This window comes from Prionailurus viverrinus, chromosome B3 (assembly GCF_022837055.1).
Source record: "Prionailurus viverrinus isolate Anna chromosome B3, UM_Priviv_1.0, whole genome shotgun sequence".
NCBI classification, from domain to species: domain Eukaryota; kingdom Metazoa; phylum Chordata; class Mammalia; order Carnivora; family Felidae; genus Prionailurus; species Prionailurus viverrinus.
The window spans coordinates 98,004,708-98,031,303 of NC_062566.1; the positions used below are offsets into that span (position 1 = coordinate 98,004,708).

Sequence of the window (26,596 nt, forward strand, 5' to 3'; positions counted from 1 at the left end):
TCCAGCAATAACACTGCTAGGAATTTATCCAAGGGATACAGGAGTACTGATGCATAGGGCCACTTGTACCCCAATGTTCATAGCAGCACTCTCAACAATAGCCAAATTATGGAAAGAGCCTAAATGTCCATCAACTGATGAATGGATAAAGAAATTGTGGTTTATATACACAATGGAATATTACGTGGCAATGAGAAAAAATGAAATATGGCCTTTTGTAGCAATGTGGATGGAACTGGAGAGTGTGATGCTAAGTGAAATAAGCCATACAGAGAAAGACAGATACCATATGGTTTCACTCTTATGTGGATCCTGAGAAACTTAACAGGAACCCATGGGGGAGGGGAAGGAAAAAAAAAAAAAAAAAAAGAGGTTAGAGTACGAGAGAGCCAAAGCATAAGAGGCTGTTAAAAACTGAGAACAAACTGAGGGTTGATGGGGGGTGGGAGGGAGGAGAGGGTGGGTGATGGGTATTGAGGAGGGCACCTTTTGGGATGAGCACTGGGTGTTGTATGGAAACCTATTTGTCAATAAATTTCATAAAAAAAAAAAAATGTTAAGTATCACTGGAAAGAGTTTACCTTGAAGGGGTTTACTCGTCCTTGGTTGCTAGAGATAACTGCACCTTTCATAAGAAAGAAACCCTCACTTAATAGTGGTAAAACATAGAAGACTTCTGACTTCTGTAATAATAGGTCATTTTAATCTGTATTATATAAAAACAAATATGCTTTGCAACTTTAGAATTAACAACTCTATATGACCTCCTATCTATTTTCCAAGACAAAATAAAAGTAAAAGCTATTAAATGGAAACTATCCCAACTTCTCACTATGAAATATATAAACCTGTATAGATCTATCCTTTTCTCCTGTTACCATGGAAGAATGGTGCCTTATTTTAGCTAAGGTTAATAATTCATCTACTTGTGCTCTAGATCCTATCCACTCCTGCTTTGTCAAGAAACTTGTCTTATCGACGGCTATTCCATCTTTGGACTTTTCGCTCTTCGTTGACTACTCAAGTTTCCTAACAAACAAAAACAAACCCTCTCAATTTCACATCACCTCTAGCCACCATTTATTTCTCCCTCGTCTATACAGTCAAATTCTCAAGAGTTGTCTACATGGTTATTCCCAGTTCCTCACTGCCCCTACATTCCAACATCCACAATTATACGGCATCCAGCCCTACTACCCTATAGAATTTGTTCTTGCTAAGGACTCAATAAACTCCATTTGGCCAAATCTGGTGGATAGTTTTCAGTCATCATCTTATTTGACCCCCTCAAAAGCATTCTACATAGCTAAGTGTTCTTTTCTTCTTGACACTGTCTCCTCCCCTTGACTTCTGAGATTCCCCATTCCCACCTCGTTCCTCTTTGATCTCATTCTCTTTTGATGGTTCCTCCTCCTTAACCTCCTGGGCCTAATGTTTAAATGTTGGGGATTCCCTCCCCTAACTGCAATTCTTTAATCTCAAATAAACTCTCATTTGACTCTTAAAAAAAAAAAAAAAAAGTTGGGGATTCCCTAGGCCTAAACTCACTTTTCTTCTCACTTTATATCCTCATCTATGCCCAGGGTTTAAATTGCTATGGTTATGCCAATAATTTTCACTTTACATCTCCCTCCCAGACTACTTTTCTAAGCTCCTAACCAAAATATCCAATAGTAATTCATCATCATCTTATCAAAATCTGCATTTCCCTAGTGTTTTCTGACTCAGTAAGTGGTTCCATCATTCACTCATGTATTCAAGCTGGAAACTGAGTCTTTCTTTACACCCTAAACTTCCATACTCTCTACATCTTTTTCAGAAACACCTCTTCAATTCTTCTCATTCTTTAATTGGTCACCACCACCCTATCCAAGCCACTATTCAACGTCACTTTTGGAATTCCTCAGTAGTCTCCTTATTTGTATTCCTCCTCTGCCAGTGTGCCGTGCTATGCCTGCTTAAAGCCTACAACAGCCTCCCAGAGACCTTAGAATAAAGATCAAAAATCTTTACTGTGGCCTACATTATTTAGCTCTTGCCCATCACTACCAAACCACTCAGCACCACTTTCTCTCTGCCTGTGATCTTCACACCACTCTTACAATCTTAGCACATGCTGTTCCTTAAGTCATACACTTTTCCTCTGCTTCTGCTCTCACCCACTTTTGCCTAGCTGATTCTTAATCATCCTGCAGGTCTCTGCTTTAAACATTTCGAGGCCTCCCTTGGGGTTCCCACCTATCTATCACCACAGACTAGATTAAAGCAAACTATTATATACTCCTCTGTACATGTTTTTACAGGTAAATTTTAAAAATCAAAGTAATTTATGTACATGTTAAAAAGTTGGGGAGTGCCTGGGTGGCTCAGTCGGTTTTAAGTGTCTGACTCTTGATTTTGGCTCAAGTCATGATCTTATGGCTCATGGATTCGAACCCCATGTCTGGCTCTATGCTAACAGCACAGAACCTACCTGGGATTCTCTCTCTCTCTGTGCTAACAGCATAGAACCTGCCTGGGATTTTCTGTCTCTCTCTCTCTCCAAAATAAATAAATAAACTTAAAAAAAAAAAAAAAAAGTCAGTTGGTACTATATAAGATTTATGCAGGAATCAACCATGCATGTCTACTTGACTTTTGGTATCTCCCACCTAGTCAAAGATAATAGGCATTTAATAAATATTTGTAAAATGACCAGCTTCACAAACAAAATTTCTGATGAAAACAAACTTAGGATGGCAGAGTATGTGTGTGGGGTGGTTTAAGTACATATATCACTTTAAAAGACTACTTGAACAATTTTCCTGATATTACAAAATCACAAATATTTCTTACCTGACTTAACAGCTGGCACATCAGAGGAGTTTGCATTTTTGGAAAATGGATTCTGTCCTATAAAATAATTAAGATAAAACAAAGCAGTGTAAATGGGGAGATAAAGTTCCTCTCTACAATCAACAATCAGCAAAGGTGTCTTGACACAGTACAGGTATTCAGTTTTCCTCAGCCAAGCAAAATGAGGAAAGCCACAAAATATTGCATTTCTCATCTTTAAATTGCTTTAAAAATGTATCTTACCATACTTATGTATTTCTGGTTTTTCTTCTTTATCATCAGCTTCTCCAGTATCCTCTTCATCTTCTTCAACTTGGTTTCTGAGCCTTAGCTGGCTCCACTCTGTAGCAGTATTACTGTAACTAAAAGACAATAATATTATTCAGTTAAGAGCTATGCAAAGACCAATTAAATTTTCAGAATAGTAAAGAATAATTTAAACAACTGATTATTTCTTACCCAGCATTCAGCCCTTTTCTGAAATCTTCTTCTTCTTCTTCTTCCACCTGGGTTGCTGCCAATTCTGCTGCCTTTTCCACAGCCAGTTCACTAAGTCTTTGGGCCAATATTAATCTCCGGGAACGAGAAGCATATTTAATGGCTAAATTCACAGCATTTTGAGTCATTAAATCAGCAAGTTCCACACAACGAAATTCCCGCTCCAGTTTACAAGAAAGCTAACCCAAAAAGGAAAAAAAAAAAAAAAAAAAAAAAATCACATCAAGCAAAACTTTTAAAAAATAAGAGAATGATACTACTAGTATCTGAGAAAATACTGGTTTTCTAGATAATGTATCTCACTGATTCTAAGATGCATAGTTTTTACTCAGTTTAGCATCTCTGAAAGTAGGAAGCATCTTACAATTTATGGTGGGTCAGAGTTTGCGGCATTTTTTTGGCTTATATAAATAAAACAATGGTGCATTTTACAATCACTAGTAGCTTAGATTCAATGAAATAAGGCAGGTGATTTCAAGCTATTAATTACAAAGGAAGTAAGATTTTCCTTTAAAATTCAAATGTGGTTTTCTTAAACTCATTTTGCTGCCCACCCACCCTCATCCTGCCCTCATCAAATAGGGTAGCAAATTCAAAGAAGGAATAAATTATAAATGATTAATTAGTTATTATTTTTCCCAGAACTGGCACACAAATACTACAAGTGAATCTGGGGGCGGGGGGGGGGGGGGAGGCGGGAGGAGTAGATTTAGCCACTCATTTTTAAGTGTGATTGTCTATGCTTTCCAATTACCAGAAATAGTTATACAACTTAACAAATAAACAACTTCCCTTTTTTTGGTGTATTTAAAAAAAATTTTTTTTAACGTTTATTTATTTTTGAGACAGAGACAGAGCACGAACGGGGGAGGGTCAGAGAGAGGGAGACACAGAATCCAAAACAGGCTCCAGGCTCTGAGCTGTCAGCACAGAGCTCAACGCGGGGCTCGAACTCACAGACCGCGAGATCATGACCTGAGCCGAAGTTGGCCGCTTAACCGACTGAGCTACCCGGGCGCCCCTTTTTTGGTGTATTTTAATAAAAATTTCAATAAAAAACAAAGGGCATTCATTAAATATCTTTGAATACACTTGATTACTTTTTTTTTTTATTAAAAAAATTTTTTTTTCAACGTTTATTTATTTTGGGGACAGAGAGAGACAGAGCATGAATGGGGGAGGGGCAGCGAGAGAGGGAGACACAGAATCGGAAACAGGTCCAGGCTCCGAGCCATCAGCCCAGAGCCTGACGCAGGGCTGGAACTCACGGACCGCGAGATCGTGACCTGGCTGAAGTCGGACGCTTAACCAACTGCGCCACCCAGGTGCCCCGATTACTTTTTTTTTAAGTTTATTTTTTTTTTAGTTTCATTTTTTATTTTTTAATTTACATCCAAGTTAGTTAGCATATGGTACAACAATGATTTCAGGAGTAGATTCCTTAACGTCCCTTACCTATTTAGCCCATCCTCCCTCCCACAACCCCTCCAGCAACCTCTGTTTGTTCTCCATATTTAAGAGTCTCTTATGTTTGGGGCGCCTGGGTGGCTCAGTCGGTTGAGTGTCCGACTTCAGCTCAGGTCATGATCTCGCAGTCTGTGAGTTCGAGCCCTGCATCAGGTTCTGTCCTGACAGCTCAGAGCCTGGAACCTGCTTTGGATTCTGTGTCTCCCTCTCTCTCTCTGCCCCTCCCCCGCTCATGCTCTGTCTCTTTGTCAAAAATAAACAAACATTAAAAAAAATTAAAAAAAAAAAAGAGTCTCTTATGTTTGGTCCTCCTCCCTGTTTTTATATTATTTTTGCTTCCCTTCCCTTATGTTCATCTGTTTTGTATCTTAAAGTCCTCATATGAGTGAAGTCATAAGATTTTTGTCTTTCTCTAATTTCCCTTAGCATAATACCCTCTAGTTCCATCCATGTAGTTGCAAATGGCAAGATTTCATTCTTTTTTATTGCCGAGTAATACTCTATTGTATATATATACTACATCTTCTTTATCCATTCATCCGTCAATGGACATTTGGGCTCTTTCCATACTTTGGCCATTGCAGATAGTGCTGCTATAAACATGGGGGTGCATGTGTCCCTTTGAAACAGCACACCTGTATCCCTTGGATAAATACCTAGCAGTGCAAATGCTGGGTCAGAAGGTAGTTCTATTTTTACTTTTTTGAGGAACCTCCATACTGTTTTCCATAGTGGCTGCACCAGTTTGCATTCCCACCAGCAGTGCAAGAGATCCTCTTTCTCTGCATCGTCACCAACATCTGTTGTTGCTGGAGTTGCTAACGTTAGCCATTCTGAAACGTGGTATCTCATTGTAGTTTTGATTTGTATTTCCCTGATGCTGAACATTTTTTCATGTGTCGGTTAGCCATCTGGATGTCTTCTTTGCAGAAGTGTCTATTCATGTCTTTTGCCCTGGGTTCTTTCTTTCTTCACTGGGTTATTTGCCAGTGATATACCCTTTATTCACTGGGTTATTTATTTTTTGGGTGTTGAGTTTCGTAAATTCTCTATAGATTTTGGATACTAACCCTTTACCTGATATGTTGTTTGCAAGTATCTTCTCCCATTCTGTCAGTTACCTTTTAGTTTTGCTGATTGTTTCCTTTGTTTTGGAGAAGGTTTTTATTTTGATGAGGTCACAATAGTTCATTTTTGCTTTGGTTACCCTTGCCTCAGGAGACATATTGAGTAAGAAGTTGCTGCGGCCAAGGCCAAAGAGGTCTTTGCCTGCTTTCTCCTCTAGGATTTTGATGGCTTTCTGTCTTTCGTTTAGGTCTTTAATCCATTTTGAGTTTATTTTTGTGTATGGTGTAAGAAAGTGGTCCAGGTTCGTTTTTCTGCATGTCGCTGTCCAATTTTACCTTGCTGAAGAGACTGTCTTTGTTCCATTGGATATTCTTTCCTGCTTTGTCAAATATCAGTTGGCCATACCAACAAACATTTCTGGGTCCATTGCTGGGTTCTCTATTCTATTCCATTGATCTGAGTGTCTGTTTTTGTGCCATTGATTATTTTCCTTTTGGTATGCATTCTGACAACTCAAAGTGAGGCAACTCAAGTACAATGTAAGGAAAATTAGTACTTCAAAGACTAAGGGTCTCATAATTCATACAGTAGAAGGATTATTTTGTTACTCAGACATCCCACATCTGATGGATCAGCACAGAAACTTTAGATAGTCACCTGCATGTCCTTTTCAAGTTTTCTACTATCACTATTGTATAAACAATACCTCTTAATCAGGGTAGTACTCTGCCTCAGAGGGTGTTTAGAAATGAAAAGAAGTAGTATGGTTCTCATAGTAACAAGGTTAAACTTCAGGCATTTGCCAGGGGGACAGGAATGCTAAAGAAATGACCAGTCCTCAAGCTACTGATACCCTACTAACAACACTGTCCCAGAGGAAAAGCTCCTCTAATGATAAATGGTAAATAAACCAAACATATTTTCTTACATATGTTGTACAAAGAGAAAAGGTTACTAGTTACACAAATGACATTTTAACTTTTTTTTTTTAATGTTTATTTTTGAGACAATGAGAGAGACAGAGTGCAAGCGGTGGATGGGGCAGACAGAGGGAGACACAGAATCTGAAGCAGGCTCCAGGCTCTGAGCTGTCAGCACAGAGCCCAATGCGGGGCTCAAACTCACAAACCATGAGATCATGACCTGAGCCGAAATTGGACACTTAACCGACTAAGCCACTCGGGTGCCCCTACAAATGACATTTTATAAAAGAAACAAAACTTACTTTACAATAAACTAAATTTCTTTAATACTAAACTCAAGGCAGTGTTGCATAGTGGTGACAGTAGTGAATACCACCTTTTGGAAACTGGAGTTATAATTAGCTCTGTGGTCTTAGATACCACTTTTCCCTCAGAATCTTTTTTCCTCAACTTTGAAATGAAAAGTATGGACCATTTACTCTCTCAAGAAATACTGAAGTCTATTATGTATTACACACCATATAAGCACCCAGCATACAGTGGTAAAGGATACGTGATCACTGTCCTTAAGGGGCTGGTGCAAAATGAACAAAGAAATTAGGTTATACTCCTCACCATAAACCAACCTCAAGTGAGGACACGAAACATATGCACTTTATATTTTAACTATATTTATATATCAAATATATATATATTTATCTCTAGAGATAAACAGACTTAAAATATCCAGGGCATGAAACCTGGTTACTGGCTATAGACAAACTTTCATCACACGATTGCTTAAGAGATGACAAAAGGCAAGCATATCTATAATCCTTATCAAACAAAGTTCTTAAGATTACTCAGCCCTGGAGGTCTAAAAGCCCACACTCAAACTTTATTTTGTTGTAGGAGCTATAGCCAGTTCACAAATTTTATTAAACATCAGAATACCTGGGGTGCCTGTGAAAATATAGACAAGTGACCAAAAGCAAAAAGGGAGATAGCACCAGAACAGTTTATTTCTGCCTATGATCGTAGTTATAGGTAATGTTTCAAATATGCTAACTGCAATATCAACTTGGAAACAGAACTTTCAAGGAAGAAAAACACTACTGGATGCAACTTAAGAATTGGAGGTTGTGCCCTGTTGGTGGGAATGCAAACTGGTGCAGCCACTGTGGAAAATAGTATGAAGGTTCCTCAAAAAATTAAAAACAGAATTGCCACATAATCCAGTAATTCCACTATTGGGTATTTACCCAAAGAATAAAAAAGCAATAATTCTATAGAAATTTTCTTTTTTTTAATTTTGAGGATGGGCGGGGCAGATAGAGAGAGAGAATCCCCACCAGACTCTGCACTGTCAGCACAGAACCCAATGCGGGGCTCGATCCCATGAATCATGAGATCATGACCTGAGCCGAAATCAGAAGCCATATGCTTAACTGAGTGAGCCACCCAGTTGCCCCCCAAAAGCACTAATTCTAAAAGACATATGCACCCTTATGTTTACTACTGCATTATTTATAATAGCCAAATTATGGAAGTAACCCAAGTGTCCATCCATAGATGAATGGATGAACATGTGGAATATATATACACAATGGAGTATTACTCAGCCATAATAAAGAATGAAATCTTATCATTTGCAATAACATGGATGGATCTAGAGAGTATAACGCTAAGTGAAATAAGTCAGTCAGAGAAAGATAAATACCATATGATTTCACTCATATGTAGAATTTAAGAAACAAAACAAACAGGGGTGCATAGGTGGCTCAGTTGGTTAAGCATCCGACTTCAGCTCAGGTCATGATCTCGCAGTTGGTGAGTTCGAGCCCTGTGTTGGGCTCTCTGCTGTCAGCACACAACCTGCTTCAGATCCTCTATCTCCCTCTCTCTCGGCCCTTCCCCTGCTTGCTCTCTCTCAAAAATAAATAAACATTAAAAAAAAAAAAAAGAAACAAACAGGAAAAAGAGACAAACACACTTTTGGGGCATGTGGGTAGTTCACAGTCGGTTAAGCACCTGACTTTTGCTCAGGTCATGATCTCACAGTTTTTGAGTTAGACCTCCACATCAGGCTCACTGCTGACAATGCAGAGCCTGCTTGGGATTCTCTCTCTCCCTCTTTCTCTGCCTCTCCCCACCCCCATTCACATGCATGTGTTCTCTCTTAAAAATAAACATTAAAACAAACAAACAAACAAACAAACGAACAGACTCTTAACTGTAGAGAACAAACTGATGGTTACCAGAGGGGCTGTGAGAAGGGAGAAGGGTGAAATAGGTGAAGGGGATTAAAAGCACACTTATCTGCTTATGATCTTAGTTACAAGGTAATGTTTTAAATATTTTAACTGCAATATCAACTGGGAAACAGAACTGAGTAGAGAACTGTTGAATCATTGTCCTATAACCTGAAACTAATATAACACTGTTAATTATATCTAATTTCAAATTTTTTTTTAAATTAAAAAAAAAGATTTTGAGGTTGTGGAACTTGGTGCTAACTCACATACTTTTAGGAAATACAATCTATAGAAAAGTGTAACTTTAATTTTTCCAGTATATTTATTTTACTCACCGCAAGCATTTTCATTAAAAGTTCCTGTTGTTCTTTTATTGCTTGATTTTTACTACTTTCTTCATATTCATAACCATTTTTAGCTAAATAATCAAGGTGATTGTGAAATATAACGGAACGCCAAAATTGTTCCTACAAAAGGGAAAAAACTGCTTAGAGAAAACTATCAGCTTAATGCCAGGCAAGTGTTAAATATTTATCTTAAGATAACAGTTTCTGAATAAAATATTTTTTGAAATATTCTTTCTATAGTTTATTTTATAATTCAAATTTTAATGTGATACCAAAGTTTGACTTTATCTTCTATCCTTAAAAAAAAAGGGAATATAGTATTTTAAACAGTTTCTTAGCTATCATAGTTAATGCTCAGAGAACTTGTTAAACTATTTTTTAAGAGACCGATTTGCTTCTTGGTTAGAGAAACTAATTGCAAGGTTTCAAATGACTTGATGGCACAAGGCTAGGACCATAGTGGGGCAAGCCTGGTGCCTAAGACACAAAATTTATGGAGGCCCACTCTCTCAGGCACTCAGCCCAACTCTGACAGTGAAGGCCTTGCCCTAGTGAGGCCCTGATGATCATACTCATTTATCTCATAGACAAAATCCCTGGAAGTAGTGATGGCAATCAGTTACCCTGGTGGTAATAAGCAGTCCTCCCTCCCTGCTACAACTAATTATTTAATTATAAAGTAATGAGTAGTCAACAATGGTCATCAGGGTAATTTTTAAATGTCTACATCATAAGCAATGTATTATCAAATTCAGAGTGTCAAGGCAAGATTTCCACATACCTCCATTTGTCCTTTCTCTGTTGCAGTCTGACAATAAGGAAGCTTAAAGGATAATATAGCTACAGCAGGGCGTGGAAGGGTGGGAGGAAACCGAGAACCTTTACAAGGAATGCACCTGTCAGTAAAGAAAAAGTCTCACCACAAAAATTTCCTCCAACGTCATAAAAAATGTTAAAATACAAATTTTCCAAAAGCCAGTAACTTGGAATATTATTCCAATAGCTAGCTTAATAATAAACAATAAATTACTCTTTTTTAAAAAAAAAGTACTTTAATTTTTTAAAAGTGGCTCAGTTGGCTAAGTGTCCAACCACTGGTTTTGGCTCAGGTCATCATCTTGCAGTTTGGGAGTTCGAGCCCCACATCCAGCTCCGCACTGACAGCACGAAGCTGGCATTCTCTCCTTCTCCCCCCACACTTGTTCTCTCTTTCTCAAAATAAAAAAACTTAAAAAGTAAAGTACTTCAGGCCTGATTAGGTATAAAAATTAATCCCTCCCTATGCATTTCAAAAATCCCTCTTTATATCAGCTTTATTAAACTATCACTTAAAGTGAAACAGGCCTGGGGCACCGGGGTGATTCAGTGGGTTAAGCATCCAACTCTTGATTCTGGCTCAGGTCATGATCTTGCAGTTTGTGAGTTTGAGCCCCACACTGGGCTTTGCACTGACAGTGTGAAGCCTGCTTGGGATTCTCTCCTTCTCTCTCTGCCCCTGCCTCACTCTCTCTCTCTCTCTCAAAATAAGTGAATGAACCTTAAAAAAAAAGAAAGTGAAATAGGTTCTCATCAGCTTTTCCTTAGCAAACTGCCCACTTTTAAAATACAGAAGCTGTGCCATAAATAGCTGTCATGGGATTCACATTATAAAACAGATCACCCAAGATAAGATACTGATGAAGCATATTCACTTTTGTCAGTCTTTTTACTGCTGGTAAAAAGTGTCAAACAAGAGAAAAAGATGGTGAAATGTCCAATACAGATGAGTGTCTATTACTAGATATTGGTGACAGTGAAGCAGAAAGTCCAGTATCATTTAAAAGGTTATAATATATATCTGCTCTGCTAAATCAAAGGTTGTCTTACATGGTAATAAATAGCTTAGTGGGCAAGAACACTGTCTAAACCTTTTCTGACTAGGACATGTAAAGTATTTAAAGATGCCCCTCAGCATTAATACTAATGGAATTTATTAATTAAAAAGCATTCATTAATCACAGAATGATATATGCACATAGAATACTCTTTTAACTTATGTATTCCAAGTTATTTATAAGGAAACCACTGGAAAACCATACCTACACACTGTAAGTACCTTAGGCAAACTTTCTAATTTTTATAGTCACTTTAAAATACAGTACAATGTCCAGTGCTTACTAATAACCACCCACTTAATTTATAGTACAGCCTTTTAGTCATGGCTTAAAGTCATGCCTTTCTTAAAGGGAAATACTATGTAGGTTTAAATTTTTTTTTCAAAAGTATCTTCTCGTATTATCAAATGCCCACTAGAGTAGTTAAAAATTAAATAACGGCAGTACACAGGAATCTTTTTCAAACTACCCAGGTCCCCTTCCTAGTGAGATTTGAACACACCTTTTTGTTTTTGTGACCATACAATAAAAATACAAACATGTTTTTAGAGTTCCAGTATTTTTGTTTATTTTATTTTGTTTTTTATTTTTTTAAAGTTTTTATTTATTTTTGAGAAATAGACAGAGCATGAGCTGGGGAGGAACAGAGAGAGAGGGAGACACAGAATTTGAAGCAAGCTCTAGGCTCAGTCAGCACAGAGCCCGATTAAACTTGTGAACTGTGAGATCATGACCTGAGCCAAAGTCGTACACTCACCCGACTGAGCCACCCAGGTGCCCCCCCCCAATATTTTGAACATACAATCCCATTTCTTCTTCTTCCTCCCCTTTTATGAGTTCATATAAATCAGTGGTTTTCACCACACAATATGAGGTGGCAGTGTGAATACCTACAGTTTGAAAAATCTCTTGTGGCAATTCTGTCATTCACAAAAGCCAGTGGTTTATTAGTCATGCAAGATGAAAAAGGGCATGTGCATTCAGAAAAGGACAAGTCCAATTACATACACATATACATATATTAACAAAACCAGAAAGAACATTGGGAGTAATCTTAATGCCTTAACATTATTTTTTCTGTAAAAAGACATACTCTCTTGTGTAAAAACATTTTATAGCTCAAATACTTTACTGATTTAGTCATAGTAAGCAATTATCACTATAAAAACCTAGGATTTTATTAATAGTTTTTTAAAGCCACATTTATATCAAAGCAGAGTACTAATTCACATTTCTTATCCTTTTAGACTTGAAGTAAAAAGACCTATTATCCATTAAGTGTCCCTTTCATGGATGAAGAGGAAAAACAAACTCATTTGACTGCTAATTTGGTGGGTTTTGCCTACAATGAATGAGCTTCCTGGAAACTATGTGGCTAAACCATCTGGAGAAGATGTGAAAAAATAAACTACAGTTTACTAAGACAAAATTACTTTAATTCTTTTTCAAATAAACCATAAAACTTGTTCTCGTGTTAAAGAAAGAGTTGAAAACATATCAAACTGGAGACGCTTGGGCCAATATCCAGACTAAGCTTCCCCTCAGCAATGAGTTTTGCTTTGTGTTCTCGGTTGCATGGAGGAGACTTTGTTCACAACTTGTTTTGAGCGTTTACTCAGGAGTTGATAATGATTTTACTAGCCAACACTTCCTGGCTACTGACCTTATTTACCTTTGTGTAATATAGCACATATAGTCAGTACTATAACAAATGCTTGTTAAATGAACAAAACAAAAAACAATTTTTGTCTTTAAGCATGCCAAATAACTCTTAAGAACTTTTAAAAAGAAAAAAAAAGATGTTTATAGAGAGCAAATTAGACAGTACCACACAAAATTAGTAACCTCTCAGTTATACGTTAACCAGTAGTGATCATGGAAAAAAAAAATCTTCAGTGGAAACAATAAAGACAATTTTTGCTAAAAAATTTGCTAGAACAGAGGTAGGAGTGATATTTCTACAGATTAGTAATTACTCATATTCATAATTAAAGGCAGGTGTTTTGTACTGATTCAAATGATATGTTTTTAATTCTTTTAATTATACCCCTAGGAGTTGAACAACTAGGTCATATGGTAACTCTGTATTTAACCGTTTGAGGAACTGCCAAACTGTACCAGTTTATATCCCACCTAGCAATGTTTAGGGTTCCAATTTCTCCACATGCTCAACAGAACTTTCCATCTTTTGGGTGATAATCATTCTAGTGGGTATAAAGTGGAATCTTTGTGGTTTTGATTTGCATTTCCATAATAACTTATGATGCTAAATATGTTTTTATATGCTTATTAGCCATATGTGTATTTTCTTTTGAGAAGCGTCTATTCAAACACTTTGCCTATTTTTTAATTGAGTTGTCTTTTGAGTTACAAGAGTTCTTTATATATTCTGATACATAACTCTTATCACATAAATGATTTGCTTCACTGTTTAAAAAAATCTACATAGTATTTTTTAATTTTTTTAAATGTTTATTTATTTTTGAAAGAGAGAGAGCGAGCATGAGCAGGAGAGGGGCAGAAAAAAGAGGGCAACAGAGAATTTGAAGCAGGCTCCAGGCTCTGAGCTGTCAGCACAAAGTCCAATGCAGGGCTCAAACTCACGAAGCCTGAGATCATGACTTGAGCCAAAGTTGGACACTTAACCAACTGAGCCACCCAGGCGCCCCTATATAGTATTCTAATGTATAGTTGTATATAATATTATTTCCCTATTCTTCTAGTAATGGAAATTTAGGGTTCCAATCTTTTCTCAGTATCAACAATCTTACAATGTAGAAAATCTTTCACATGTATCATCATTCCCACATGTGCTAGCAGCAGTACTTCCTAAACTTTAATGTACACACGAATCACCTGAAGATCTTGTTAAAAGGCGGGTTCTGGTTCAGTAGGTCTGAAAGTGATGCCTGAGATTCAGCATTTCTAATAACTAAGCTCTCTGGTGATGCTGATGCTGCTGGTCCATGGATCACACTCTAAATAACAAGTACCAGTATGTCTGTAGGACAAATCCTAAGGCAGAATTATTGGATCAAAGAGCATATGCATTTCTAATTCTGGTAGTTCTTGACAAATTGCCTTCCATAGGGATTGTAACCAATTTATACTCCCATCAGCAATTACAAACGTGATTATTCCCCCATAGCCTCACCAAGAGTGTTATCAAATTTTCAGATTTTCCTCATTTGATAAGAAGAGAATTTTAGTTTTGATTTGTATTAATCTTATTTTGATATCATCTTTTTACATATTCAAGAGCCATTTTTATTTCCCTGATTACTTCCTTTCTTGGAAGTCTCCAATTACAGCTTCTGTGATATGACCCTCAAGTGATTTTTCTCTTACTTGCTTAGCTAATAGTCCTCTTCCTCATTCAAAAGCTACGTGTTCCAATATCTGACCTCTAAATGTTGGAATTTTTTTTTTTAATGTTTATTTATTTTGATAGAACACTCGTGCATAAGTGAGGGAGCAGTAGAGAGAGAGGGAGAGAGAGAATCCCAAGCAGGCTCCATGCTCAGGGGTGAGATATGGAGCTCGATCTCACAACCATGAGATCATGAACTGAGCCGAAATCAAGAGTTGGATGCTTAACCAATTGAGCCACCCAGATGCCCCTCTAAATGTTGAAATTTCTATGTGTTGGATTCTGTGACCTTTTTTTGTTACTCTTTCTTCTATGTGATCTCGCTTATTACTATGACTTTAAATACCTTCTATATTCTGGTGATTCCCAAATTTATATCTTAGAATCATGTATTCTAGTATCTTCTTGATATCTCCATTTGGACATTTTGCAGGCAATTCAAACTTAATACAGCCAAGAAAGAAATTGTTTTTATCTCTCTTATTTCTATAAATGGTATGATTATCTGTCTAGTTGCTTTAATTGGAAACATGGGTGTCATTATTGAGTCTTCTCCATCACTACCAACCCCCAACCTACCAAAAAATCCTGTTTCTTTTTCAAGTTTACTTACTTGTTTTGAGAGAGAGAGAGTGTGTGCAAGCAGGGAAGGGGCAGAGAGAGAGAGAGAGAGACAGAGAGAGAGAGAGAGAGAGAGAATCCCAAGAGGGTTCTGCACTGTCAGCATGGAGCCCTATGCGGGGCCTGAACCCGTAAGATCATCACCTGAGCCAAAATCAAGAGTCAGACACTTAACTGACTGAGCCATCCAGGCGCCCCAGTCCTACTGTTTCTATCTCAAATCTGGTTCCCATAATTTCTGCTGCCCCCATACTTGTTCCAGCCGTACTTATAGCTCACTTAGATGACTGCAAAATCCTCCTTAGTGTTTCTCAATGAAGGCACTGATAGCATTTGGGAATGACAATCTGTAGTTGAGCAGGACCATTCTGCACACTGCAAGATGTTTGACAGTGCTGGCCCCAGTTCTCTAAATGCCAGGGTAACCCCAAATCATTGTGACAGCTATAAATAATACCCCACATTTCTCACATCTCCAAACATCCCCACAGAAAGCAGGATAAATCCCCTGGGTGAAAACTTGTCTCCCTACTTTCAATCTTACCTCTGCCAATCCATTTGCCACATACAGTTTCTTTTTATAGTATAAATCAGATTACATCATTCCCCAGATAAAACCCTTGAATGGCTTCATGACACAACTTCAAATAAAATATTAACTTCTCTGTATGGTCTACAATGCAGCCTGGTTTAACTTTCTGAGATCATGCCTCTCACCAATCCTTGCTTCTTGTATGCTATTCACATTTACATCCTTTAATTCTTTAAACATACCTAGTTCTTTCCGATCTGTGGTCCTTTATACACGCTGTCTATTCTGCAATGATCATTTGTCACTTCACTCTTTCCAAACAGACTTCCTGGCCTCGAGTCTCATTTTAAATACTACCTCTATTAAGAGTCTTATGTGATGATGCTACCTAGAATGTGTCCTTCTGTTATTCTCCACCATGGGTCTGCTCAGATTAATTTATGGTATTTATCTCAAGGAGTAATTAACATTTACTTGTTTCTGTTATCTGTCTCCCCAATCAGTCTATAAGCTCCATGAAAGCAGAGATCTCTTTGTTCACCAAGTACCTACTCAATGTCCCTGCCAGTTGTTGAGACCAAAAAGACATCAGGTTTCAAAAGAGAGAAAAGTATCTAATACAATACTGAATAGGGACTACACGGATTGAGAGCTTTACACTACGAGTCAACTACTACATTTCTACTAGCCCTCTGCCTGGTGACAAAAATTGAGCCTTATAAAAAATCTCAAAAAGCCACTAAATTATTCAATTCTAAATCACAGTTTAAAGTTAAAGGCAGAGGGGCACCTGGGTTGAGCTGGTTGAGCATCCAACTTCAGCTCAAGTTATGATGTCACAGTTTTTGTGAATTCTGGCTTCGTGCTGGATAGTGCAAAGCCTGCTTCTGATTCTCTGTCACCCCTTCACCCCTCCCTCGCTGTGTGTGCTGTCTCAAATAAACATTAACAACAACAACAAAAAAATTAAAAAATAAAATAAAAGGCTGCAGTAAAAGATGAAATGCCACATTTAACCAGAACTGTCTTCCCCATCTGGCTGAAATAATACTACAGTCACACTAATATGCTTAATTTCTATTTAGTTTAAGTCCAGCAATCAGTTGCAAACCTCAAAATGAATATAAACCAATTTCTAATTTAGTGAATATGGAAAGCAAATAAATGAACTAAGGTGAAAGAGCAAAAAAAAAAAAAAAAAAATTAAATACCTTTAAAGAGTACAAAACAAAAAATTTCAAAGTACTTTTTAAAAAAGAATCAACTAAGCATTTTGTAATATCCCACCTCAGTTGCTGGGGGTTTTCATGGATACCAACCACCCAGTAGTGATCAGATTTTCCTTTACAGTGTTCTCTTGTGTTACATACAGGAGTCCATGTATTACCAAGCCCTCTGTTAAGCATTCGAACAGTGCCTTCTGAATCCACGTAACAGGGGGTACCTATACACCAAAAGAAAAAGAAATCACTTGGAGACACAGCTACATGTTTGTTAAATAAATCCTATTTCAAAAATACATACCAATGATTCAACTTTCAGTTCAAAAGCAAAAAACAAAACAAGGCGAATAATTCAAGATTATTTCTCACAAAACTTAATTAGCCGCACAGAATAAGCTCTAACTCAATAGAAGAAAAAAACCTGCCTGTGATAGGACTAAAATTTACTCAAAAGAATAAGCTGATAGTTTCAGTGAGAACTATGCCACCTGCTGGAATATAGCAATATTTTTAAAAGCCAATTTCAATAAAAATGTTAAATTCTGAATCTGAAGTTTTGCTGGTTATGAAAGACTAGAAAAACAACCAGAACCTAATGTACCATGATGATGTAGAGAAATTTGCCGTTAGTACTCTTCTTCCTCTTGCTCTTTCTTGGCCTTGTCATTGTGTTCCCCAACTCCTAGGTAAGCTATTCTGTTTCCCACTTACTCTGCCCCCATCTCAGGAAGTGCATAGCATTATTCCCTAATTATCCCTTGTATCTGTGACTTCACACACCTCTCACTCTGCAAGTAGCAGTTATCCTTAAGTCTAGATCTGATTAGTAATTGGCGGAAAAAAATAAAGACATATAAATGGAAGTTACAAATGGTCACATGATTAGAACATAAATGACCAATAATATCCCACTAGAAAACACATCCAGAAATGGTTGATTTTTAATATAATTTACTGTCAAATTTGCTGGCATACAGTGTGTACAGTGTGCTCTTGGTTTTGGGAGTAGATTCCCATGATTCATCACTTAACATACAACACCCAGTGCTCATCCCAACAACTGCCCTCCTCAATGTCCATCACCTATCTTCCCCTCTCCCCTACCCCTCCCTCAACCCTCAGTTTGTTCTCTGTGTCCAAGAGTCTCATGGTTTGCCTCCCTCCCTCTCTGTTCAGAAATGTAAAAGACAAACTGGAGTTTCCAATAATATAAGTGAAGGGCAAGAATCTCCAATAGAAATAATATTTTAGCTAGGAGACAGGGCTAAATAAGGTATTTCAAATCATCATCAGTTATAAGCCACTAATAAATGAATCTATAAATGTAATTTTTAATTTCTTAGTGCTACATGAGGAAATGGAAAAAGTGAATTTTAAGAACATATTTTATTAAACCCAATATATCCAAAATATTATCATTTTAACATGTAATCAATGTAAAAGAATTATTGAAATTTTTTACTTTCTTTTTTTAAACTAAGTCTTCAAAATTCTGAGAGTATTTTATACTTATAGCACATCTCAGTTTAGATTAGCCACATGTGACTGGGTTACTGTAGTGGATAGTGCAGCTATAGAAATTTCCTATTTTCTGTGTAGAATCTTCAGGAAAAGCCACAACTTCACCACTGATTTGTATCTCCTCCTTGGTACCCATAACAAACTTTTAGAGAAATATATTTCTCTCTTTGTAAGTTTTCTAACCAGAATTCACATGAAGAACAGATCTTATACATAAAATAATGGCTACCTTGCCTAACAATTCCAGTTTCCCACTGCCAACATAATTAAGATATTTAAACATATAATATAGACATTTATCTTTAAAAATTAATTAGGAGTAAAACAATGGAACAATTTCTACTGGAAAAATGTTTTTAATATAAACAAATGGGTTTATCTTGCCTTCAGCTGAAAATCCAACCCACACTATGTAGGATTTCCTCGTAAGAGGAAGAGGATCACCATGTAAAATTTGCTTTTTCTTTTTCCCCAGCTCTAGCAGTTGAACTCCAAGGCACTGATCACCATCAAATCCTGTACCTAGTGAGAAAATATAAATATAAATCAGGTATCAAAGGTTATTTAGCTATAATGCAGTCTAAAGTACTTTCTGTGACTTGAAATGATTTTGTGATAAATTCTTAGATTAACTAGCACTACTTTTTATGGATAACCCACCTGACTGACATATCATTCAGGTATTAGAATACTATATTACATGGACTACTTATATAAAGTGATATAAGAGGTAATTCATTCACTCAAATATTTACAAGAGCTTATATATGCCGGGTATTGGGGCTACAATGGTAAAGAAAATGAAGTCAAACTGTTCTCATGAAATTCATATTCAGGTAAGAGAAGACTAATTTTTAAAAAGAAAAAAATGCTAAGTGTCTCCAAAGAGTTAAAATAATAATATGATACAGAGCGTTACACTGAATGGTTACCTTAGATTAGACAAAGGTGGCCTCTTTGAGAAAGTGAAATTTAGCTGAGACATAAATTGCAAGTTGGAGGGGTGCCTGGGTGGTTCAGTCGGTTAAGCGTCCAGCTCAGGTCATGTTCTCATGGTTTGAGTCTGAACCCTGCATTGGGTTCTGTGCTGACAGCTCAGAGCCTGCAGCCTGCTTCAGATTCGGTGTCTCTCTCTCTCTCTCTCTCTGCCCCTCCCCTGCTCGTGCTCTGTCTGTCTCTCTCTTAAGAATAAATAAGCATTTAAAAAAATGCATGCTGAAGCCAGCCATCCAAAGGTCAGGGGGAGGAGCACTATAGTAAACAGAAGGAACAGCTAATGAAAAGGTCCTAAGATAGGGACAAGCTTGGTAAATTTGAAGAATACAAAGAAGCTAGTATTGCTAGAATGAGTAACAAGAAAAAGTGGCAACAGATGAGGTTCAAGAGGCAAGCAAAGGTCAGATCATGTAGGACCCTGCTGGCTGTGATGAAAAGCTTGATTTTTATTCTAAAGCAATGGAAAGTCACAAAAACTTGAGAAGGATGTGTTCTGACTTTATGTTTTTAAAAAATCACTTAGGTTGCCAGGTGGAGAATGGATTGTGGAAGGCAAGGATTGAACCTGACAAGCTAGTTACGGGACAACTACAATAGTCCAAGAGAAGACATCTGGGTTGAACTGGGGTTTCAGTGGAGGAGATGAAAACAGAGGGTTTGGAATGTGTTATTTCATAGAACTGACATGATGGGGTTGACATGGGGAGTAAGGGAAAGAGAAAACTCCATGATAACTCTTACATTTCTGCCTTGAGTGGCTGGATTAATAGTATGGTATTTACTCAGATGGAGAAAACTAAGTGAAAGGCAAGGTGGAAGGGAAAAAAAACCCAAAGGTTTTATTGTGACCAAGTTTGAAATGCATATCAAAACTCTACCAAGAGATTTCAAGTAGCCACTGGATGTGTAAGTCTGTAGACACAAGGAGAGGGCAGGGCTGGTGATATTAATTTATAAGTCATGGACATACAGATGTATTTAAAGACATAGGCCTTGAGGACATAACCCAGGGTAGTTTCTCAAACTGCCTTTTTGAGCCACGAGTCATGAAATCAGTTTAAAGTTGCAAATAGCATTTAAAGAAAACTGAAATCAGAGAGTACATATTGTCCATGAGACTTCTGTAGTTACATTTACTGATATGTATAGATTAGCAAAATAGAGCATATTTCTTACTAGGGCTAAGCAGTCAAAAGACTGAAAGCTCCTCATCTAGAGAGGTACTAGAGAAGAGGGATTGTGACAGAGTCCTGGAGCACTCCAGCTAAGAGGATGGCATAGGAGGAGCAGCTAGTGGAAGAGCTGAAGGAGTTATCAGTAAGAAAAACATCAGGAGTGATGTCACAGTATCCAAGAAAATAAAGTGTTGGGTGGGGAATGGGTAAAATAGGTGATGGGGATTAAGAAGTACATTTCTCATGATGAGTACTGGGTGATGTATGGAATTACTGAATTACTATATTGTACACCTGAAACTAATAAAACACTATTTTAACTATACTGGAATTACAATTTTTAAGAAAAGAAAGCGTTTCTGATGGAATTACCAAAAAATAAGCATAAAAAGATTATTGGTAATCTTTTTTTTTTTTTTTTTTAAGTAAGCTCTGGACCCAACATGGGGCTTCAACTCATGGCCCTGAGACCAAGGTCCCATGCTCTACCTACTGAACCAACCAGCTGCCCCATATCAATAACCTTGAAAAAATCAGTCTTCAAACAGTGGTGGGGACTAAGGACACAGTATAAGGTGAGGAAAAGGAAGCAGCAACTTTTTAGTCATATTCAAACTGTCTTGGTCTTGCACACTGGAAGTTATTTTTTTTTGAGGTATTTAAATGCTGAAAATTCTTATGAGATATAGACATGGAAGTAACTAGCCAAGTTCTACCTTGGAATTCTTTCTAGAATATAGTTTTTCTATAAATAAAATATTTTCATTCCTACTAGTGAATACAACAAAATTCTGTACATTCATAGATTACACAGATTCAAATGCTAAAATGAATGCAAAAGGATGTATATAATCCAAAACAAAGTATGAGAAAGACAAAGAAAGCTCAGGTAATTTTCATTTTACTTCAAGTCATGGCAAGATCATAAAAGACTAGAAAAAAAATCTACCTCTATGATAAACAATGAAAAGCTGTTCTCCATGCCCTGCCATTGATACTACAGGCCCAGGAAGACTGAAGACCTCTTTTTGAACACCTCCAATAGTGAACAATCGAAGGAGCAAGGCACTAGTGGCAGCAGCTGCCCATCCCAGACCAAGACATATGGCTTCAATATCTTCATTCTGAGGCATGTCTACTATCCACTCTTTGCTTGAGTCCCAAGAACTAAAGTGCAGGCAGTGAAGCTTGCTATAAATTAAAATAAGACAGAAACAATCAAACATTCCTATTTGATGTGTTATATATATGAAGCTAATCATGATACCCAGTGACAAAAACCAAATAATTTTTCTTTTAAACATAAATGGTACAAAAATAGCTTTGAAATATTTATGAAATATCCTTAAAATGGAATGTATTAAAACCATTAACAGTCATGTTACTGAAGAATACTTAAAAATACAGGAAAATGCTCACAACATAATGTTAAATGAAAACAGGCAGACTAAAATCTGCAGAGTATGATCGATCCTAGGTTGCAAATACACAGACAAATCACAACTAAATTTTTAAAAAGGGAAGAAACATCAAAATGTTAGTTCTTTCACTGTAAAAAAAATTTAATATAGGGGCGCCTGGGTGGCGCAGTCGGTTAAGCGTCCGACTTCAGCCAGGTCACGATCTCGCGGTCCGTGAGTTCGAGCCCCGCGTCGGGCTCTGGGCTGATGGCTCAGAGCCTGGAGCCTGTTTCCGATTCTGTGTCTCCCTCTCTCTCTGCCCCTCCCCCGTTCATGCTCTGTCTCTCTCTGTCCCAAAAATAAATAAATAAAAAAAAAAAATGAAAGAAAAAAATTTAATATAGGAAAACAAAGGAAGAAAGGAAATACAATCACATATAATCCCACCAGCTAGATCACCAACCACTGCTAACAATCTGATGTTTCCAGTCTTTCTTATTTACATTTATTTATATTCATACATACACACACACACACATATATACACACACACACACACATGAAAGTAAGGTTAAACTTGGGAATGCAGATATTACAGTATTTAGAACCAGAGGCAGTACTGATTTACTGAAGAGTAATTTTAAATTCAATTTTAAAATGAAAAGTAACATTGTATTCAGCTGTGAAATAATATACCCAGGAAAACAAAGAAAAAGATATCTGGAAAAAAACTGTACATGGAAATAAATGTTCTATTTATGTAAGATTCTGAGTCAGAGACATGGAGTCAACAGTGGTTTCTATTAGTAAACTGATTTAATTCAATAATGAAGTATAGAGTGGATTTTACAATGTATAAATTAGGAAACCAATTAAAATATATTTGTTAGACTCTAATGCATACTCAATCACCCATGGATCTCATTAAAATGCAGATTCTGATTTAGAAAGTCTGGGGTGGGGTCTGAAATTCTGTTTTCAATAAGCTTCCAGGTGACCCATGCCCCTAATTTGTGAACTACACTTTGAGCAGCAAGAAGCTAATGTATCCAATCAGAAAGATTTTAATTTCAAATCACCTCAGAGTCGGTAAAAATCTACGATCAAGTGTATAAGCACTACAATCTGCTGAAGAAGAGAGATCAGGAGAGGGTAATGTGGCTGAAATAACAGAAAGTTAAGTAAAAATGTTTTTTCTTCTTTAAAAAAAAAAAAAGGATTCAGCCTCTACTGCTTCTCCACCATAATTTTTTTGTCTATTTTTCCAAATATCATTCTCCCCCCTTCTTTTTTTAAAGAAGTTTCAAGGGGTGCCTGGGTGGCTCAGTCCATTAGGCGTCTGACTTCGGCTCAGGTCATGATCTCACAGCTGGTGAGTTGGAGTCCCGCGTCGGGCTCTGTGCTGACAGCTCAGAGCCTGGAGCCTGCTTTGGATTCTGTGTCTCCCTCTCTCTCTGCCCCAACCCCGCTTGTGCTCTGTCTCTTTCTGTCTCTCAGAAATGAATAAATGTAAAAAAAAAAAAAAAAATTAAAAAAAAAAAAAAACCAAAATAGCGAAGTTTCTAATCTAATTATAGTGACAAAAAAACCCAAAACCAACAAACAAAAAACCCAGGTGACAAAAAACTTGTCCAAGGAAAGTACTGGATTAACTGTCTAGGGATACAAGAACATTTTGGGTGATAAAAAATAATTTTGAGGGACGCCTGGCTGTCTCAGTTGATATAGCGTATGACACTTGGTCTTGGGTTGTGGGTTCAAGCACTACACTGGGTATAGGGAATTCCTTAAAAATAAAATCTTAAAAGAAAAACTTTTTTTGATTGGGACAGTGGTTATCTGAATATATACACATTCGTTAAACTCATCAAATTGTACACCTAAAATGGGTGCATTTTATTGTACATAAATTATACTAATAAAGTAAATTTAAAAAGGACAGGGATGGGGCGCCTGGGTGGCACAGTCGGTTAAGCGTCCGACTTCAGCCAGGTCACGATCTCGTGGTCCGTGAGTTCGAGCCCCGCGTCAGGCTCTGGGCTGATGGCTTGGAGCCTGGAGCCTGTTTCTGATTCTGTGTCTCCCTCTCTCTCTGCCCCTCCCCTGTTCATGCTCTCTCTCTGTCCCCAAAATAAATAAACGTTGAAAAAAAAAAAAGAATTTAAAAAAAAAAAAAAAAAGGACAGGGATTTATACAAAAAGAAATCTAGAAGGATACACATCAAACTGTTAACAGTGGTTATGTCTGACAGAATTCTGGGGGGACTTTTTCTTCCTAAAAATTCTGTACTGCTTAAGAATGTTTGTTTATAATTCATATGTATTATTCTTGTAATACTAATGAAACACAGTAACAATATAAAAAATAGCCCCATTTCTCTTGCAATTACAAACTGTCATATCTTCATTTGTAGTTAGAGAATGTAAGTGAGGGGACAATTAGGCAAAAACAGACATGTTCTGAAGTCTTATGTATGAAACACTTCTATATCTAACAACTCAGCAATGACGAATTCTTCCTAATAATCTTGAATTTACCTTGCTAGTTCATCCGAGCTTTCACATGCCAACAAAATAGCTTCATGAGAAAGATCTGCTATTGTGTAATTCAAAGTGTTTGATAAATGTGTTGCATGGTGTATGGAGGTATCATGGAACTCCACATCTATGGCATTGTCTTGTTCATCATTATAGCAGCGAATAATTCCAATAGAGTTCCACACCTACAAACATTAAGGTTAAATACAAGCTTGAGAAAAATTAAAAGGTCCTAGGATCAGTAGACTAAACTACAAATTAACAAATACTATAATTCAGTCTGTATCGAAATTTAAGTTATGGGAACAACCACAGCTTATCTACCTTTAAATAGTTTCAAGTAAGAGTAGTGACATCAGGACTACAATTATTATCTACTCTTTTCATGAGAAGAAGGCACATACTTATTTATTAGCAAATGGAGTATTCCATTTAATATTTTAAAAATTATACTACTGCCATAAAAAAATACAATTTTGTACAACCAAACCATTAAATTCCCCAAAAGAAATATTTCAAAACCGTATTTACTTATAAATACAGACATAAATGACAGCATATTTTCCTGTTACAACTAACTGGTTTAAATTATAAGAATAAATATATACATTTTAAAGCAACATAAATTGATACCATTTAGAAAACTTATCTTCCATCTATGTACACTACAGGTTCACACTAGGCCCTAGTGTTTCCTTTCCTCTACCACAAATAACTACACATAAAACAATTGACAATAAAAAATTAAGACCTATTACTTGATGATGATTACTGACAGCAACAAAAAGTCTTATTAAAATCAAACATCAACTTTAATATTTACCTACAAATTTATGCCAGGTGGATACCAGGCAAAGTCCTCATGAGGTGGAAAACCTCAAATGACCAACAAATAAAAATATTAAACTTCTTAACTCTCAAGCTTAAAATAAAAAGCTAATATATTCACTTATCCATTTTAGAAATATATATTTTTTTAATTTCTTATTTTTTATTTTTTTTAATTTTTGAGACAGAGAGAGACAGAGCATGAGCAGGGGAGGGGCAGAGAGAAAGGGAGACACAGAATCTGAAGCAGGCTCCAGGCTCTGACCTGTCAGCACAGAGCCCAACACAGGGCTCAAACTCACAGACTGTGAGATCATGACCTGAGCTGAAGGCGGACGCTTAACCAACTGAGCCACCCAGGCACCCCTAGAAATATATTCTTAATGACTACTGTGCCATACCTTGCTCTTTTTTTAAGTTTATTTATTTTTGAGAGAGAGAGAAAGTGCGAGTTGGAGAGGGGCAGAGAGAGAGAAGAAAAGAGAGAGAATCCCAAGCAGGCTTCCACATTGTCAGCACAGAGCCCAACATGGGGCTCGAACCCACAAATAGAACCGTGAGATGTGACCTGAGCCAAAGTTGGATGCTTAACCGACTGACCCACCCAGGCGCCCCATACCTTGTTCTAAGTGCTATCAATAAACAAAACAGAAACATCTCTTATCCTTCAGAGTTTACATTCCAGTGGGGTGGATGGGGAAAAGAGGCAGAGAGTTTTTTTTTCCATAGCACTTATCACTTTCTAATATATCATACTAAGAGTTGTCTTCTAAAAAACATCTTCTCACTAGTGTGTTGGAATCAGTATAAACTATTATATAAAAATTAATATGAGAAATAAAGTTTGGAAGTATAACCAAGAGGTACTGCAAGATATATAGTCATATTAACTTTATGTTCATTTTGTCACTCTGCAAAGCAGAATTTTATTTAACATAATAAGGTTGAAATAAGATAAAACTGAATTAACCATAAAAAAATAAACCACAAAATTCTGTACCAAAGTGCTCTAGGCCAGTTAATCAAGGTTTTTAAAAATATTTTTTACCAAACAGAACTAACTATATTGAGAAAAAATTCTTAAAGGTAAAAGAATATATAATATAATATAATATAATATAATATAATATAATATAAAACATAAAA

At 36.8% G+C, this 26,596-nt stretch overlaps 1 protein-coding gene and 1 long non-coding RNA gene across 5 annotated transcripts in view; one reads left to right on the forward strand and one right to left on the reverse strand.

Moving 5' to 3' along the window:
• The window catches only part of LOC125167748 (uncharacterized), a 62,836-nt gene extending 50,215 nt beyond the window's left edge, over window positions 1-12,621 (forward strand). The window contains exon 3 of the long non-coding RNA XR_007152923.1: window positions 12,494-12,621. This is a non-coding gene — a long non-coding RNA (uncharacterized LOC125167748). The remainder of the gene's footprint in view (window positions 1-12,493) is intronic.
• The window catches only part of WDHD1 (WD repeat and HMG-box DNA binding protein 1), a 69,412-nt gene that overhangs the window by 11,348 nt on the left and 31,468 nt on the right, over window positions 1-26,596 (reverse strand). For 3 of the 4 annotated variants that reach the window (XM_047862357.1, XM_047862356.1, XM_047862358.1), the window contains 10 exons: window positions 24,623-24,807; window positions 21,634-21,875; window positions 18,898-19,035; window positions 17,057-17,213; window positions 10,154-10,268; window positions 9,361-9,492; window positions 3,295-3,512; window positions 3,079-3,197; window positions 2,836-2,892; window positions 582-625 (listed from right to left, as the gene is read on the reverse strand). In XM_047862357.1, the coding sequence (XP_047718313.1) occupies window positions 582-625; window positions 2,836-2,892; window positions 3,079-3,197; window positions 3,295-3,512; window positions 9,361-9,492; window positions 10,154-10,268; window positions 17,057-17,213; window positions 18,898-19,035; window positions 21,634-21,875; window positions 24,623-24,807 (1,407 nt within the window). The remainder of the gene's footprint in view (window positions 1-581; window positions 626-2,835; window positions 2,893-3,078; window positions 3,198-3,294; window positions 3,513-9,360; window positions 9,493-10,153; window positions 10,269-17,056; window positions 17,214-18,897; window positions 19,036-21,633; window positions 21,876-24,622; window positions 24,808-26,596) is intronic. The other variant, XR_007152922.1, reaches the window with a different exon arrangement.